Raw genomic sequence first — 18,547 nt, forward strand, 5'->3', positions numbered from 1 at the left:
CTTACAGATAGGACCTTTAGAGGGGAGCGTAAGTTGATGTGGGGTCATTCAACTGGGCCCTGAACAATCTCATGTGTGCCTTTATAATAAGAGGAAGCCAAGCCTGTACACGGGCATGGGTGGTGTGACAGACAAACGTGAAGACAGACAAAGCCAGCCAGAGGCCCCATGGAGCCGGCCCTGATGGCATCTCAGTCTTGAAGTTCCAACTTCCACAACTGTGGAGAAGCAGGCTTCCGGGTGGGTGTGCGTCTGGGGGCACACTGCTGCTGCCCTAGCAAATGAATATCAAAGAAGGAGGTTACAGCTAATAAGTGACAATGGAAAGTGACATCTAATAGTCCTGTGGGGTCGGACAGAAGGAGGTCTGAGTTCTCTGTGTCGAGGTTGGGCCAACCAGAGGCATTTCTGAGAGATCTTGGAGGGAGCCAGGCTCGTCTTGTTCCTACCAAAATCCATCTGGGAGAAGGGAAAAGGAGAGAAAGGGTGAGTTCAATGAGCCTTCGCTGGCCCTCTGAGCATGGTTTAACTTGAGCCAGGAGGGAGCCTTCCTAAAGAACTGGGCACCAGGGTGTGCCCCCGCCTTGGTGTGTCATTTCCTGCTATGGTCACATTTTCTGGGTGGGCTCCAGGGATTCTGCTATTTCCTTAATAAGAGCATGAAAAGCCACACAACACAATGGGCCTCAAAGGCTGGGCTAAGGCTGTCCCAAGGCCAAGTGTGGGCAGGCCTCGGCTTTTTAGCCAAGATCAAGGTGCCAGGAGCTCTCCCCAGCCAAGACAGGGCCACTTAAGAGCAGCCAGCCCAATTATCTAAATAAACACGGGCTCGCAAGAACGATTAACTTCAGTCCCGGCGTTAAACAATTGCCAAAAAGTAAAAATTCAAGCGGTGGAGTATCTTGTTATCACATGTATTGGGGAGGAGGGAGCTTGGCAGCAACAGAGGCAAAACCCGTGTGGGCGGGAAATAACCACCTTTAAAGAAACAACAAAGTCCTGGGAACGGTTCAGAGCTCAGCATCAATAAGGGTGCAGCCAGCCCTGAGTCAGACCTGAATTACCTTGGCCACTTCCTGAGGTCACGGCTAGGATAAAGTCTTTGAGGCAAGATAAGTTCTGCCGCTAAAGCGTGGAGGGTGTTCAGAGTCTGTCAGCCGTGGTCCTCACAGCTTAGACCTAGGTGGCTGTTTTCTCTCTTCTATCAGTCTTGAGGACCGTACTCGGGATGGACTGAGGATGGAGCTCACGTAGGAGGGAGCCTGCCTAGCGTGCACCAGGCTCTGGCTTTGATCCCAGCATTGCAAAACCTGGGCATGGCTGGTGCGTGTTTGTAACAAGAGGACTCGGGGAGATGGAGGCAGCAGGGGCAGAAGTTCAAGGCCATCCTTAGCTACATATTGAGTTTTATGCCAGCCACGGCAACACACAAGGCTGGCCCAAGAAAACACTAATAACAGCTCTTCCCCTCCTCCCCCATTTAGGCATTATTTCTTCATAGCTCTAAGAGAGCATGGGCCTTCCAGAACGTTCCTTTTCACCTGCAGTATACAATGGCACCGTTTCCACAAATAATAACTTGCCAATTCGTCACAGCATTCATGCTTTGGATTTTTGACAGTTCAATCTATGACCACAAATTCCTATGAAAACTCCCAAATTTGCATACAAACATTTAGCTCTAAGCAAGTTTGACACGACATTGCTTATTGTGTCAAAAAAATGAAAGAAAAAAAAAAAAACCCAACCCTGAATGTCCCCCTGGGTGTTACAAGAGGATGAAAATCAGGGCAGTCTTTAAGTTCCTTTTCTTTTTTAAGATTTATTTATTTATTATATATAAGTACACTGTAGCTGTTTTTTCAGAGACACCAGAAGAGGGCATCGGATCCCGTTAGAGATGGTTGTGAGCCACCATGTGGTTGCTGGGAATTGAACTCAGGACCTCTGGAAGAGCAGTCAGTGCTTTTAACCGCTGAGCCACCTCTCCAGCCCCCTTTAAAAACAGAGCTGATGAGGCCGGAGAGAGGGCTCAGTGGTTAGACTCAGTGTAAGGACTCGAAGTAGATTCCCAAGCACATGATACACCAACCCCAGCACAAGCATTTACACGCACGCACCTACACACTGACCTTCAGACATACACATCATTAAAAATCACAACCTGAAATTAAAATAAAGCTTATATTTACATTTCCCAAATATGTTAATAAAGGGGAAGAGCCACACACAGAGCTACATGTGTGTGACGCCATTGAGGGGACAGATACAGTGGCAAAGGAGAGGTCTTTAATCATTTTACATTTATTTATTTTAGTCTGTGTGCACACATGCTTTGCTTGTGTATATGTACTTATTTGCTCGGTACCTATGAAGATCAGAAGAAGGCATTAGATCCATAAAACTGGAGTCCCAGATGGCTGTGATCCACTGTGTGGGTGCTGGGAACATAACCAGATCCTCTGCAAAAGTAGCCAGTGCTCTAAACTGCTGACCAAGCTGTTCTCCAGCTCCCTCTCCTGTTTTGAAAAAGGGTTTCCTGTAGCTCAGGAATAACACAAACTCCTGCTCCTCTTGTCCCCACGTCCCGGGTGCTGGGATTGTGAGTGTCTACCTCCACCCTTGGCTCAGAGGGATGTCCTTAAAGACGAACAGGCACGAAGCGTCTCCTTCCCGACAAGCAGGATTTACTGGGGATTTTTCTCTCTCCAGTGTTGTTTTATCTATATTTTTAAAATATGAACTCTTGTACAATTTGTAAAAGAAATAATGGGACTAGTATATTAAAACCTCTGATTTCTAAGATAAAAATTTAAGCTCATACAGGCTCAGTCTTCCTTGCATGGCAACATGTGCCCTTTGGAGAACCGAGGACTTTACTGTTCAGAGAGGGGAGCTTAGTGGAAAAGGGGCTGGTTCTAGTCTTTTGTGTATATACGTGAATTGTGGCTTAGAAGAAACAACTGCAAAGTTTTTTTATTCGTGTGTGTGTGTGTGTGTGTGTGTGTGTGTGTGTGTGTGTGTGTGCTGTGTGTATGTATGCTGTGTGTGTGTGTGTGTGTGTGTGTGTGTGTGTGTGTGCAGTACCCAAGAAGACCAGAAGAGGATGTCAGGATCTCAGTGTGATCAACTAAACTTAGGTCCTCCAGAAGAGCAGCAGAGACTCTTAATTATTGAGCCACTTCTCCAGTCCCTGAACAATGTTTTTAATCTGAAGACAAAAATATACCTACTAAGTTTCAAGCACACGATTTACAAAGCAACGAGAAAGGAGTTTTGAAGAACACAGAGAGGATTGGAGTTATTCCCCAGGTAAATGCCCTGTAGTGTCTGTGAAAAGCTAAATTGTCCCAAGAATAGTTTGAATAATGTTACAGAAACTTTTGCAGATTTAAAAAACATACCTGAAGACTCTCACCATTTAAACAGTGGCTTCTACTTCAACACAGATTTTATTTTTACATTTACAGAAGTTTATTTTGTAGCCCAGGCCTACCATAACCAAGATTCAGGAGGCGAGGCAGGAGGATTACCTTGCTTGCGTATACAGTCAAGCCTTGTCTCAACATAACATGTTGGGAAGGACCTTCCAATAAGTATGTAGGGATGACAAACCCTACTTTTCCCTGCTAGTCACAATGGCCTCTGCCGTCATTCTTGTAACCTCATGACCACAGCACCAAAAAGGGAGGAAGAGGAAGGGACCAGGGTCCAACACTCCCATCAAGGTCACATCCTTGATGCCTGAAAAAACTTTCTCTAAGCCTGTCTACCTCTCAGGGGCACCACACTGAGAAGCAATCCTGTACAAAGGTTGTGGGAGGACATTTAAGAGCCATTCTAATACCAGGTGGCCTGATGTCACTGATGGTGACCAGGTCTCCAAGGTGCCAACACCAGACACTATCCATGAAGGGTTTCGGATGATAATCACACTGGCCCATGAACCAGAGCATTTGTTGTCCAGGTAGGGAAACTGAGGCTTTGCAAGGACACTGGCCCGCCTGATCTGACGTCATGCTTTTAGTCATTACTGTTCCCCCTGAGGCTGATATTGTGTTAAATCTTGACCCCAGGAGCTGTGTTAGTCTTTGATCTTAGCTGTAGTCAGTGCTCTGTTGCTACTAAGGAAAAAACAGAAACAAAGTAACGTAAAGAATGGGAGTTCATTTAGTTCAAAGTTGCGAGGGCCCTGGTCTCCCAGCAGCATCTGAGGGTTTGCATTTTGTTATAGCATAGAGCGTCACAAGGAGAGACAGAGCCAGCAGCCCTTCAGGTCCTCTTCTGTGTGTGTGTGTGTGTGTGTGTGTGCACACGCGCGCGCGCGCGCACACGCGCCTGTGTGTGAGTGGGTGTACTTGTACATGTTTATGTGAGAATGCACATGTGTGCATGTGTGTATATGGACCAGAAGACAACCACATGTGTTGCTCCTTAGATGCCAGCCACCTTGTTTCTTGAGACAGGGTCTCTCCTGGGTCGGGAGTTCATTAAGTAGGCAAGGCTGGTTGGCCAGCGAGCACCAGGGACTCTCCTGTCTCCTCTTCCCAGTTTTACCCTAGAGGCCAGAAGGGGATACCAGATCCCTGGGAGTCAGATCTACAGACACCTCTGAGCTGTTCTGTGTGAGTGCTGGGAACAACTCAGATCCTCTGGAAGAGCAGCTCTTAACTATGGAGCCATCTCAGACCTCCAGCACTTAAACTTCGGGGAGAGCATCAGAACATAGCATGGCTAATCCATCCAATCTGGCGATAGTATTGTGACCATGTACTAACAGCAGGACCTTGAATTCACTAGTTCATTCTTCCACTGGTTGCTTTCTGGGGTCCTACAGTGGGCCGGACAACAGGAATTAGGTTGAGGAGGAGGAGGAGGAGACATATTCCACATAGAGCATGTGGTCATGTAGAAGGAAGTCTTAAGCGAGGCAGACATTTCAACGTGTAGCGGTCGTGAAGTGAGAAAGAACCTCCTCCGTGTTCTGCGTGTTTATTTCATCTGCTCTGTATCCAGCCAGTTACCTTCTGCAGAGCCTGGTGTGAGTCAAATGTGCAGGTCCTTTGACAAGGACTACATCAGAGTTCCCAGATGGCGCCAGCAGGCTCTCAAGACAAACTCAGGGCTCTCTAGGGACTGATGGCTAAGCTGGCGCAAAGCATCTTGGGTGATCCAATGAGACAGATCGACAGAGAAATTGTTTGGTCAGCCCTGTGTGTTTATGCATCTATAGCAAGTGCTCTTGTGCCAAGCGCAGACCAGCCTGACGCTCTCCCTGCCCCTTCCCTTCCAGACTGCCTGTCTTACACGGCTTCACAAGTCCTGTCCAGAAGGTGCTACGGGAAGCAGAGATGTAAGGTCCTCGTCGATAACTACCACTTCGGAAGCCCATGTCTTCCCGGAGTGAAAAAATACCTCACTGTTGCCTACGCGTGTGGTAAGAATAAACCCTCAACCAGCTCTGTGAACACGTGCCTGGTAGGGAAATGGTAGCCATGTCCAAACAGGAGTGTGTGACACTTTAATTGTACATTGTGGGCAGGGCATGGCCAACAAACACGACCAGGCGAGGGAAGAATGGAGCAAGGTTTATTACAACGAGTCAGGAGTGCACCAGAGTCGTTTGCGCCCACACAATCATCCAGAAAAACACCTTGGGGGAGGTCCGCGGTACTGAGCATGCTCAGTTTAAGTTCATTTGACCAGTCAACTCAGAGTCCTGGGGTAGACATTTAAAAGGTGAAAATGGTGGATGAGGACTCCTCTGGGCATGCTCAGTTCATGTCATAAGGGCAGCATACAGGAAATGGGCATAGCTGGGCACACTTGCAATCCCAGCTCTCAAGCAGCTGAGGCAGAAAGATTGCTGGGAATTCAAGGGCTGGCCTGGGCTACATACAGGTCCTTAACTCAAAAGAAGAGTAATGATAATGACCGGCAAGTGTATTTTCAGATGTATGCGGCATCTCTTTCCCAGAATGGTTTCAGCTGAAACCAAAGGAATGGACAGTTTGAGAGTCTAGTAACATAGGCGCTTGCCCCTAAGGGTGCCTGCCCTTCTGTGCTGCTGACAGAAAGAGCCCGTCGGCCTCTGCCAACTTGCCTTGCACACCCCAGACTCTTTCTCTCCATTGTCCTAGTTTATGACATTCACATCGGATAAGCAATAGGGTTTTCTTTGGCCAAAATAGTTTCGGGAGCACATCAGGCAATCAGATTGGCAGTGGATGGGGAGAGTAGGGATTGTTCAAGCATCCTGGGACAGCGCAGAGGTTGCCGAGAACAAATGATTTCTATCTTGCTTCTTCCGAAGCCCTGAAACGCACTGGTGTCATGTGAGTTCACAGAAGTGTTGTTCGGCTCCTTTTTAGCCCTCCGGTATCATTCAGGGACCCTCAGCGACTCGCCCAGGAGCTACCAACCTCTGTCACAGCTACAGGCTTCCACAGGCTTCCACGCGCTGTCCCGTGTCTTTAGAAATCCCTGCTCCACTTGGCTTCTGTCTTCAGGAAGCCACTTATGAGCAAACCAGCATGTGTGTGCAGGGGACTGTGGGGTCCAATCTGTAATCTTGTTGCATAGCTCCCTCTTCTGAAATGAGTACGGTGGTGGAGGGAAAGCGGGATGCTCAACAAGGAAGAACTTGATGCCTCCCCGGCATATCCACCTAATTATGCAACTACTACTATTGCCAGTTTAAGAATATCCCCATCACCACAATCCATTCTGAACCAGTTTGAAGAAACTTTTCAAAAACGGGGTCTCATGTCATCCGGGGTGGCCTTAAAGTTACCGAATAGTCAGAGGTGGCTGTAAACTTTTAATCCTCCTGTCTCTACTCTCAGGTGCTAGAATTACAGGCACGTACTCTTCCACATAGTAAACAGACCGATGTCTCACAGCTACATGATCTGGTGGGTTGTTTGACAAAGCTCATCCCAGAATGCCCGTCTGCTCCAAGCGTCTCTCCACAATTTGTGGAGAGCAGGAGTCTCATTTCAGCACATCTTGAGAATTAGCTGAGGGAGGGAGGGAGGGAGGAAGGGAGAGGGGGAGGGGGAGGGGAGGGAGGAGAGGGGAGGGGGAGGGGATACGGAGAGAGACCGGAAGGAGAACTGCCACTTCCGGTAGGGAAAGACAACAGGGGCCCGGGCTTTACTTCTGCCAGGAAATCAGAGAGAGTGTTCTTGGAGCCCAGGGATGAGCGAAAGGTTATTGAGCTAAAAAGCGTTTGTCCCGGTGCTACTGTATTCTGGGATCAATGCTATGTCTCTCCAGCATTTCCGCTGCACCTCTCCAGAAAGCTGCCCTCATCTTGATGGGCACAAAAGTGCCAGGGTCTCCTGGATTTGGGGGGTTCACAATTTATGGCTTGTTCTCTGTTTGTTGGTCCTGGATGTTTCCAGAAGAATTTAGTTAAGCACTCAGAGAAGGAAGCAGGGTTTTCTTGTAGCTGGGGTGACTTACAGGGTCTCTGCACTGCGGATCTCACCTCGTTTGTGTTGGCTTCACTTCCTCTTCCTATTGCCACTTCTCTCAGATACCATCTGGGTTGAGGCAAAAATATAAATAAGCAATTTTCTGCAGCTAGAGTCCTTGGCATCCTCTCCCTTCTCCCAGTTGGCAGCAGTGTGCTTCACCTCCGTAACTGTATCTTTCTTCTCTCTAGATCTCTCTGTCTCTTTGTCTGCCTGACTCTCTGTCTCTGTCTCTATCTCTCTGTGTGTCTCTGTCTCTCTGTGTCTCTGTTTCTCTGTGTCTGTCTCTCTGTCTCTCTCTCTCTTTCTCTCTCTCTCTGGGTCTCTGGTAGCCCAGGCTAGTCCTGAACCCTTCCATCATCAAGGGTGCACCTCTGATCTTTCTCTCACAAACCATCCTTCCATCCTTCCTTAGATTTAGTGAACCATGTGAGCCCTGATTGCTGGCTCCTCTAGGTCTATACTGAAGTGACAAGATGAGGGTTTCAGAGAAAAAGCAGAAGAGAACAGAACAGGAGTGGGCAGGAGTTGGAGCTGGTCCTCACTGGTCCACTTGCTTTACTGTAACTCAGATATGCTAGGATTCCCCTTTAACAGCTTTCTAAGGCTCTCCCAGCCTGAGCTCACCCACTTGAGGCACCTCGGTGGACTTCAGTACACTGAAAGCTGTATAGCTGCCCCCCCATTTTTGTGACCCCCCAAAGTTTCCCATGCTCTCCAGTGCCCCCACTAATCAATTCGGTCTCTAGATTTACCTTCTCTAGGCGGTTCACATAAATAGAGTTGTGCAATAGATGGGTTTGGTAGCTGCCTTCTCCCACGGAGCGTGTTGTTTTGAGATTCGTCCTCGTGTCCTTTTCATTACTAACATTTTCCATGGGATGTGTGTGCTGTGGTTTATTTACTTTCCTCTTTGTCTGAGGTGGGGTCTTGCTGTGTAGTCTAAGCTGGTTTGAAAGTTAACGCCCTGCTACCTCAGCTCTCTCACTTTTAAGATCCTTTAAAAGAAAATATCTGTTAAATATTAAATATATGTGCATAAAGATAAACCTATTTTTGCAGAGGTGTGTGCATAGAGGTGCCTGCAGAGACCAGAAAAGAGAGGCGGGGCCCCTGGGGCTGAGCTTACAGACAGTTAGTCAGAAGCTGCCCAGTGTAAGCTAGGAGTAAACTCGGGCCCTCTGCGCCAGCCGATAAACTGCGCCGTCTCCACAACCCCAGCTTCTTAAAAACATAGTGCAAATGTATATGCCTAAGTTCATCTGTCTGGGCACTGAATGGTCTCATATCGCCATCTGTGTCAGTGTGTGTGTGTGTGTGTGTGTGTGTGTGTGTGTGTGTGTGTGTGTGTGAGAGAGAGAGAGAGAGAGAGAGAGAGAGAGGCTGTAAGTCATCTGCAAGTATTTTGTAAATCTTTACCTACATTGTACCTTAAATATATATTATTTGCAAAGGTTTTTTGTTTAATATACCATGTTTTTAAAATACTTCTTTTTGGTTTTTAGTTCCCAAGAACATACTCACGGCGGTTGACCCAGCCGTTGCTAACCTAAATCCCTCTCTGAAGAAAGACGATGAATACGGTAATTTCGACGACGGCTTACTCCCAGCATTTCCTTTTAAGTGAGGTCAAGTAGGCACACAAGACCATGGTGGAAGGAGGCCACAGAGGTGTCCGGCTGCTCTGCTGATACAACAGGGTGTGGCTGGTGGTTACTTTCCTGCATGCGGCCAGCTAGCGCTTTGTTTCAAAAAAAGAATTAAAATCACAAATAGGATACGTTTACCCCCATTCGCTTTTCCTAGAAGAAAAAAAAATTAAAATTCACTTTGAACAACAGATCTCAGAAACAACTTGGGTTCTTGCAACAACAGGAGCTTGCAGCAAAGCTGGGGCCCGGGGCCAGCTGACCGTGCCATCCCTCCCCAGTCCCTTCCTTCCCACGTAACTAACACGAATAGGGACGTAGTCTGCTTTTATGTTTTAAACATTTTCCTTATGCGTATAAGTACATGGATGTGGCCCCACGTGAGCCTGGGGACAGCCTGTGGGAGCCAGTCCTTTTCTTTTACTCTATGGGTCCTGGGGCATGAGCTCTATCATCAGGCTTAACAGCCTTTACCCACTGAGCCTTCCTGTCAGTCTGAATTTTCTTTTTAATGACACATAGAGCAAAATCAGCCCTGTGAAGTGCCTGATAGAAACTGCAGAAACCCCATAGAATACATAAGACGCTAACTTTGGGTATCAAGGGTTTGTCTTGTGCTATTTTGTTTTACTTAAAACTCCCCCCCCCCCATTGAAAGTAAAGTATAGCTGTTCCCTCTCTATCCTAGGGTTGATTCTAAAACTTTCCTCGCGCCGTCCAACCAGCAGATGTTCAAGCCCTGTAAATAAAGCAGCTCAGTATTTGCACAGAACCCACATGGTCCTCCTGTGCGCTTTAATCTCTAGGGGCCTTGTGGTCATCAATGCCATGTCATTGTGCTGTGTAGTTTAAGAAACAGTGACAAGAAAGAAACCTGCAGACATTCCATTTCTTCTGCGCAATCTTCCTGTCTGTGGGTGAATCCATGGATGTGGGCCACCCTAACACAGAGGACTGGCTTCGCGCTTTGCTTCCCTGTGTACCACTTGCTACAGAAAACACGACACCGAGGCATAACAGCTCTCAGCCTAAAGCTAGGGTGAGGACTAGAAACAGCCTCCATAATTCTGGTTCATAGCCTCCCTGCCTACCAGGTTCTGCATCCCAGCCTCCTTCTGTCTCTCACTTGGTTCCCACCTGGTCCCGAAGGCTCCCTACCCACCTTCAGTGCAACCACAAGAGCCACATCTTTCTTAGAGATATCTCCCCTGCATGATAGTCTCAGGGCTCCCTGAACTCCAATACTGCTCCATCTGCACTTGCTAAGCGTCCACTAGCATCCTGATCCCTCCCATGTGAAAGCAGCCCAGCCACACATTGTGTGTGTGTGTTTGTGTGTGTATTGTGTGTGTGTTGTGTATGTGTTTGTGTGTGTGTTGTGTGTGTGTATTGTGTGTGTATTTGTGTGTGTTGTGTGTGTGTTGTGTGTGTATTGTGTGTGTATTTGTGTGTGCATTGTGTGTGTTGTGTGTGTCTGTGTCTGTGTGTATGTGTCTGTCTGTGTGTGTTGTATGTGTATTGTGTGTGTGATGTGTGTGTGTGTCTGTATGTGTGTGTCTGTCTCTGTGTGTGTGTTGTGTGTGTGTGTCTGTGTGTGTCTGTGTCTGTGTGTGTGTGTCTTTGTGTGTGTGTGTCTGTGTGTGTGTCTGTGTGTGTGTCTGTATCTGTGTTTGTGTGTGTGTCTGTATGTGTGTGTTGTGTGTCTGTCTGTGTATCTCTGTGTGTGTCTGTCTGTGTATATATATGTGAGTGAGTATGTGTGTGTCTGTGTATGTGTGTGTATGTGAGTGTGTGTGTGAGTATATGTGTGTGTGTCTGTGTATGTGTGTGAGTGTGTGTGTGTGTCTGTGTGTGTGTGTGAGTGTGTGTGTGTCTGTGTATGTGTGTGTATGTGTGTGTGAGTGTGTGTGTGTCTGTCTGTCTGTGTATGTATATGTGGGTTAGTGTGTGTGTATGTATATGTGAGTGTGTGTGTGTCTGTGTATGTATATGTGAGTTAGTGTGTATGTGAGTGTGTGTGTGTGTGTGTGTGTGTGTGTGTGTGTGATCTGATAATTCTCACATACCTCCCTCTGTAACCCCAGGTCTGGACCACAGAGCACACAGCAGTCCCATGGTAAACTGAGGGATTATTTACTCAGACTGGTGGAAGCCACTGTTGGGATGGAAGAGTGGACTCTGTTCTGGACGAGGGCACATGAACTGCACCTCAAGTTGGACTTGAGACTTTGCAATGTTTTGGATCCCTTTAATGATTTGATATTTTCAGAGATGGCTTTGGCATCAGCTGCTTTTCCTGTCACTGGCCATCGTGGTGTTGGGACTGGGAGACAGTTAAGAACCAGAGGACACATAGGAAGTGGGACCAGATTACAAACCTCAAGGCCCACCCTCCATGACTCCCTCCCTCCAGTGAAGACCCACAACCTCCCAAAGCACACTGCTGGCTGGGGACCGAGTCTTCAAATGCATGAGCCCATGGGGACACTTCACACGAAGGCCTAGGTGCTGGCTGTTCTAACTCCTATAGCTTAGTCGGAAGCCTGGTGGTTTGACAGCTAGGACTATCCATTCCTGTGGCAGGCAGGACTTTCAGGATAGGCACACAGTTCTGACCAATGGCCTTTTCACATTGCAGGTATAAAATTCAACCCAAGCGGATCGAGGGTTGTGCGGAAAGATGGCGTTATTGTCAGCAACTCTCTGGCTGCGTTTGCTTACATTCGAGGTAGGTGAATGAGTGGGAACTTCTGGGGACACGAAGGGGGTTACCTACCGCCTTGCTGACAAGTACTCTGGTGACCAAAGGACCATGGCTTTAGTTGTACCTGGCAACTTCGGTGTTGTGATATCCAGATAGTACAGGACTGGGACTCAAATACAGCCACAAAACCAAGGGACCAACAAGGATAAAGTTGAGTTACTGAGGGTTTCATCTCCAAAGGTAGTTCCCCCTGGAAAAGTAGAAATGCTTTTGTCTAAAACTTTGGATGATTGAATCCTCCCAACATCTGGAACGAAAACAAGGCAGCTCACACAGAACCAAAACAGGGATGACACAGTGACCTCAGGAGGCTTGAGAATTCCTCTGGTCGCCAAGATTTCCTTGTTAGTGTCCCCAGAGAAGGCTAACACCAGGTCTGGCTGAGTATGGTCCTCTCTGTGGAGGGGTGTACACTGTCCTTGCTACCCTCTGCCTTTCCTAGGACAGATTGCATCTTGGAATGTTGCCTGTAGTCTCAACACTGACTCCCTGCTCAAGGAGGGCTCTGTCAGTCATCTTTCCTTCGCCATTGCATAATGCAAGACCTAGGCTCCTCCTGAAATAAAAGGAGGTGTGTTAGGCTCATAGTTCTGGGGGGTCAAGTTCAAGACCCAGTGACTCAATCAATCAGGGGGCCGAGGGCACAATGGGGCATTTCAAGTGATCACACTTTAAACCAGAGGACAGGGAGAGAAAGGAAGAGAGCAGAGTCCTACAATTCTCTTTGATGGCACAGGCCTAATGACATAAAGACTTCCTATTGACTCCACCTTTTAAAAGTGGACACCAGCCTCCAGGGCCACCAACATCAAACCCAACTCTTACTTATAGGTCTTAGGGGGAAGGAGCACTTGAGTAACATGCACTCTAATGGGTACATGGGTGTTGCTATTCAAGCCTGCTGGGGCTGGGCTTGTGTGAGGTAGAGCTTCCTCAAAGGGAAATTAAGGCTTAGAGAAACATCTTAATACAGGAGCTAGAGAGCCTGGCCCAGTTCTCTGTCACACCCACCCCTGTCTTCCCAACTCACTGTGCTCCTCCAGTAGGCTTGCCCGACGCTGTCTGGCTCTTGGCCTCTCTTTTTTCCTCACAACCCCTCCCCCATTTCCATCCTTGCTGCCCCTAGTGACTGCCAAAGTTAAAGAATATGGAGATTTGGGTTTTAGAAGTGTGTCCAGTTTCAAAGTTCCTTCAAGTGGAGGACAACGATGGAAAGACTCAGAGGTGCTGCTAGCTGAGGTGCCACCATGCTGGGTCCTCCGCTGTTGGGCTCCGTCCTTTCTCAGCCGCCTTGGTCTAACTTAGTCTCTATAATAAAACTCTGTAGACTGGAGCTTAAGAAACAGTTTGTTTCCTAACAGTTCTGAAGGAGGCTGGAAGTCTTTGATCAAGAGCTTCCTTCTGGCTTATAGATACTAGCTGCTTGCTGTGTGTGTGTGTGTGTGTGTGTGTGTGTGTGTGTGTGTGTGTGTGTGTGTGTGTGTGTGTGTGCAAATAAAGAAGAGAGAGTGTGTGTATTTTTTAAATACCACCAGTCCTATCAGATGAGAACCCTCTTGTGAACACTGTTAACCTTAATTAGCTCCAAAAAGTTCCACCAACACAGTCTCATTAGAGTTTGGGGGGACATGGTCATTACAGAGCAATGACTCTAAGGGATGGGGCTTTGATCCCGGATTCTGTGCCTAAGGAACTGAGGGTCAAGGAGCTGGACATTTGCCTAGGGCACCACGGACAGTGGCTGGGTCCAGCTTCATGTTGGGTAGAGAGCAAGGCTATCAATCAACTTCTACAAAGAACCTTGTCTTCAGGATTTGACTGACAGGAGCCTTTTGCCCCTGCATTATGTAAATACCCCTTCCTGCAGCCTCGATGTGCTCATCCTGCTATGTGTCTGGAGGACGTGTTTGCCTGTCTAGCTCCTTAAGGGCAGATGACTGTCATCGTGTTCACCTCTGTCATATCTCTGTGTCTGGGACAGCTCTGGGGGCAGACCGGGTTACAGAGAGCAGGTAACAAATGGCTAAATAATAAGTCTGAGTTGACGTATGGCTGTCTTATACTCCGTTCTCATCTGTGATTTGTGCATCTTCTTTACGTATCTGGAAAGATGGCTCCGTGGTTAAGAGTGTTTGCTGCTCTTGCAGAGGACCCTAGCTCAGTTCTCAGCACCGTGTCTCGGGGGCTTACCACGGCCTGCAAGTCTAGCTCAGGGGAACTGACACCTTCCTTTCACCTCTGCAGATACCTACACACATGTGGTGTACATGCACACAGACACATACATGTAAAACGTGTCTGTGGGTGCATGCGTGCTATGGCATGCATGTGGTCCAGTTTATGTAGCCAATGCCTTTATCCACTGAGCCATCTATAAACCCTAACAGTGCTCCATCCCTTTAATATGACGGCTGTTGTTTGGTTTGTTGTGAGCTGAGCCAGTATGTGCACCTTAGCAAGTCATGGGTGTGCGGCAGAAACCTTGCTATGGGACTGGGGCCCAAAGCCTGCATGTGGGCTCCTGGCATTCTTTGAGAGCCAGGCCTCTGGCCAGAGCAGCTGGAAAACCAAGAGCTTGAGCAGAGAGCATTCCTGGTAAACTGAGGGAAGCCAAAAGACATTCCTAGTCAGCTATCAAGTGGCTTTGACACATAAATCCATCACACTGATGGGAAACAAGCAGACAGGCAACTCAAGCCAAGGGGCAGGGGAGGTGAGTGGAAGGGATGTGAGAGTGTCTCAGAAAGACAATATCTCCTCTGGTTATCTGCCTGATCTGCAAGGCTATTTCTCATAGAAAGGGGAAGTGTGTGTGTGTGTGTGTGTGTGTGTGTGTGTGTGTGTGTATGTGTGTGTATGTGTGTGTATGTGTGTGTGTGTAATATGTGTTATAGATGTGTGATAATCTTGGTGTGTATGTAGTGCATGCACATTTGTGTGCTGCGTTTTTGGTGTGTAGTAGAGTGGTGTATGTATATGGTGCATGGTATGTATGTGTGTGTGCTGTGTGTAGGCTGGGGGTACTTGTTTATGATATGGGAGCCTCTAGGATAGAACTGTGTGCACATGTGTTTGTGCACATGTGTTTATGTATGTACGTGTGATCCCGGGGAAGGCAGTTTATAGCTGTTTCAGCAGAAGCCATTGTCCCCCGACTGAAAGACTTATTAATTTAGTTTTGTTCTCTAAATAAATAACATGGTCCCTCTCAGACCACCAAATTAACATCATATTGACATCTGGCTTTTAGTATTTACCTCATCTGTGCCTACAGGCCTGCCTTCGTGACTCAATATCCTGTCACTGCCTCTGGTGTGTGTGTGTGTGTGTGTGTGTGTGTGTGTGTGTGTGTGTGTGTGTGTGTGTGTCCAGCCTCAGGCAAGCCTGAGAACTTTCGGGGTGTCGGGAATCTGGAACCATGGCCAGGGCAGCCTCGGTGGTTCTAAGACAGGAACTCCAGGACATCTGATGAGCTGTGTGAAGGAGAGATTTTATCACACATCACAAAGTCAGTCACATGACCCTTGCAGAGAGGATATTCAAAGAACAGCACAGCCCTGTCACATGGGTGGGCTCTGACATGTCCACAGCTTCTGCAACTCTGACAGAAAGTCCTGTCACACTCCTGAGTGCCATCAGAACTGGTTCCAAACACTTTGTGCTTCTTCCTCCTGGAGGACTCTGGCCATAGTCCCCCAAGAGATAGACCTTTGCTGGTGGCTTCTGGTGTCTTATCTGGGTGTGACTAAATTTGAACTGGAGCTTATTTTGGCTCCAGACCAGGATCTAAAGAGCAAATGGGGCCTGGAGGCCATTGGCCACCCATCCTAGAATCATGAGACAGATGATAAGTCATTCCCTCTAGCCTGTGATGAACTGAGACTAAATTTAGAAAAATAGCAACAAAAACACTGTGAAGATTCTATTCAACCACAGCAAAACAAATGCTTTGTGTTTCAAAAAGAGATGACAGAGCAGGGGTCCCAACAGTCTGACTGGTCCAGTCAGTTCTAGAAAGTGGAGTAAATATTGTTTTGTGTAAAGTCTGGGGCAGTGGCCTAAGCCCAGGTTCAAGTCAGTGGCGACTTTGAAAAGCGTCATCACTAAAGACGCCAGCTCATCCCTAATGTGCCATCTGCCTACAATCTGGTTACTGACTTCTTATGAATAAAAAGTTTTCTTCCCATGGAACTGCTGACAGCTTGTCTTCCCCCATTCCTGGACCACTGGACCTCAGTGACAGTGATGTGAACTCTCGAACAGAGTGTTCCTGTGGCAAAAGGAACCTCTGAATCCCAGGAGTAGAACCAGGAGCCTGACACCTGGGGAGGTGTGCTGACTGTGGTAGCATGTGATGTACCCTAAGGTAGCATATGATGTACCCTAAGGATTATGACTCACTTAATTCAATTAATCTAAATTCTTTAAAAGTAGAGCTGAGGTATGTGACTCAGTGGTAGAGCACTTGCCTAGCAGGTGTGGTATTCTAGAGCAAAACCCTGATCCAGAGTTGATGGAGTCTGAGGATCTGGTCCAGCGCTACTCCTTCCTTGGACAGGGAGGGGCAGGGTGGGGTCCTGGACAGCAACCATGAATCTTTTTGTTCCTCAGAGACCTGACATAGAAGTGCGTTTCTGCCTGGAGCTGGCCCTGTCCTCCACACAAGTGGCCAGAAAACGATTAAGGCTCTGGTCTCTTGCTACGTCACAAAAGCTATCAATTCCAACACATGGGACTCTCGAGCTTTGTCTGAACTATGTCAGAAGAGAGAACGGACCGGCAGAGCAGGCTTTGATCTGCAAGAGAGAGGAGGACTGACCAGATGCCCTGGCCTTGGTATCATAGTTTAGTGACTTTGTGTCAAGCATCAGTGTCTCCAGATAGCCCATCCCCCACCACTCCCAGCCGTCAAAGTAGCTTCACTCCTGTGGAAAGGGCTCGTGGCTCTGTGAGAGCCAGATCTTTATACACTTTGTCTCTTCGACACTAGACACTAGAGTTGACGCTGACAGAGACAGTTTGCTGTCCTTTCCTCAGCCAAAATAAATGTTAATTCAGACATCTTCATCTTAAAGAGAGTGGGTAGATAAGAGGCAGAGGTCATAACATGCCGGGCAGATGAGTAGAGCCCCTCTAGGGACAGCTTGGGCTGTGGGAAGGAGGTATCCCCTTTCAGGAAGATAAAAGTGTCTGGGTTCCATCTCTCCTGTCAGATCTCAGCTGTGAGGTCCCTCCCTGCAGAGGAATCTCGGCAGCCCTGGAGTTTTGAGACTCCAGTCTAGACCTCTGGGGAAAGACAGCAGTTGTAAAGACAACAGTCTTCATTGTTTTTCCCACAATGAAAGAGTGTGCCGGGAGGAGGCCCAGCAGTTGAGATGTCCCGAGAAAATGCTGGGGGCACCAAAGTATATTCCACAAGGAGCTCTAGGATCCAGCCTGGTTCTGCCTGGAAAGGCTGCTGGCCTCTGCAATTTTCCCTCCCGGCCTCAGTTTGAACATCTGTAGGCGTGGCCAATCAATGGGCCCCAGCTCAAATCTATAAATAAAGTTTAATTGGGACACGGGCCTCGTACTATACATAGTATCAGTGGCTGCTAGTTATAATTTGAATCTGGGATGTTCCCCCTAAGTTCATGTTCTGAATGTGTGTTCCCCACTAGTAATGCCATTTTGGGACGAACCCGGGGTCCTGGTCTACTGTTCTCTGACAGGAGAGAGGGCAAGTCTTCAAAATTAAGAGCCAAAATGAACCCTTTCGGATCCTCACATGTTCTCTTCTTCTCGCAGCCCACCCCGAGAGAGCTGCTCTGCTGTTCATGTCTAGTGTCTGCATCGGCCTGTTCCTCACACTGTGTGCCCTGGTCATCAGAGTGTCCTGCACCAAGGACTTCCAGGAGCTGAGGCAGGGGAGGGAGCACCTGGTGCAAGGGAGTGACAAGGCGGAGGAGGACAGTGAGGAGGACGTGGAAGAGGAGGACTCCTCAGATTCTGAGTTTCCTGTGGAATTGTCCAGGTTTTGTAGGACTACGTATCCAGCCTATAGCTCTATAGAAGCCGCTGAGCTGGCAGAAAGGATTGAGCGCAGGGAGCAAATCATTCAAGAAATATGGATGAACAGTGGCCTAGACTCCTCGATCCCCAGGAACATGGGCCATTTCTACTGAAAACCAGATGCATCTGGATAAGATTATACTTTCTGAAGAAGGAAGGATCCAGAATGCGCTGTCTCCCCACTCTGTCCAGTTCTGGTCCACTTGTACCTTCTATGAAGGATAACCTGTCATGTCATCTGAGATGGGTGAAGCCGGAAAGGTGTCAAAGGGACACCTCACTGTTTACAGCACACCCCGGAATAAATTGGGAGGAAGACGTGGAGTCTTGTACTCGTTTGAAATCATGTCTAGAGATCAATAACTCTATACAGAATTTCGGTTCACATTCACTCAGCATGTACAATGCCAGGTGACGGGTCATCTATATTCTTGACCTAAGTAAACAGGGGGCCGCACATATTCGGGAAGCGGCAAGATGGGTCAGTGGGTGAACGGTGAGTGCTAGCAAGCCTGACCTCCTGAGTTCAATCCACAGTGTGGATGGAGGGAAGCAGCCCCTGAAAGCTGTCCTCTGACCGTCTTACATGTGTCGTCATACAGAGA

At 48.0% G+C, this 18,547-nt stretch overlaps 1 protein-coding gene across 8 annotated transcripts in view; it reads left to right on the top strand.

The window, feature by feature from the left end:
• Positions 1–18,266, top strand: part of Eva1c (eva-1 homolog C) — a 74,513-nt gene extending 56,247 nt beyond the window's left edge. For all 8 annotated transcript variants that reach the window (NR_190992.1, NR_190991.1, NM_001430789.1 and 5 more), the window contains 4 exon segments: positions 5,294–5,437; positions 8,984–9,061; positions 11,766–11,855; positions 17,679–18,266. Coding sequence is in view for 6 of the 8 variants with exons in the window: in NM_001430789.1 (NP_001417718.1) it covers positions 5,294–5,437; positions 8,984–9,061; positions 11,766–11,855; positions 17,679–18,055 (689 nt within the window). In the remaining 2 variants the exon portion in view is untranslated.
• The last annotated feature ends 281 nt before the right edge of the window (positions 18,267–18,547 follow it).

Source organism: Rattus norvegicus, chromosome 11 (assembly GCF_021556685.1).
Source record: "Rattus norvegicus strain SHRSP/BbbUtx chromosome 11, alternate assembly SHRSP_T2T, whole genome shotgun sequence".
Taxonomy (NCBI): Eukaryota; Metazoa; Chordata; class Mammalia; order Rodentia; family Muridae; genus Rattus; species Rattus norvegicus.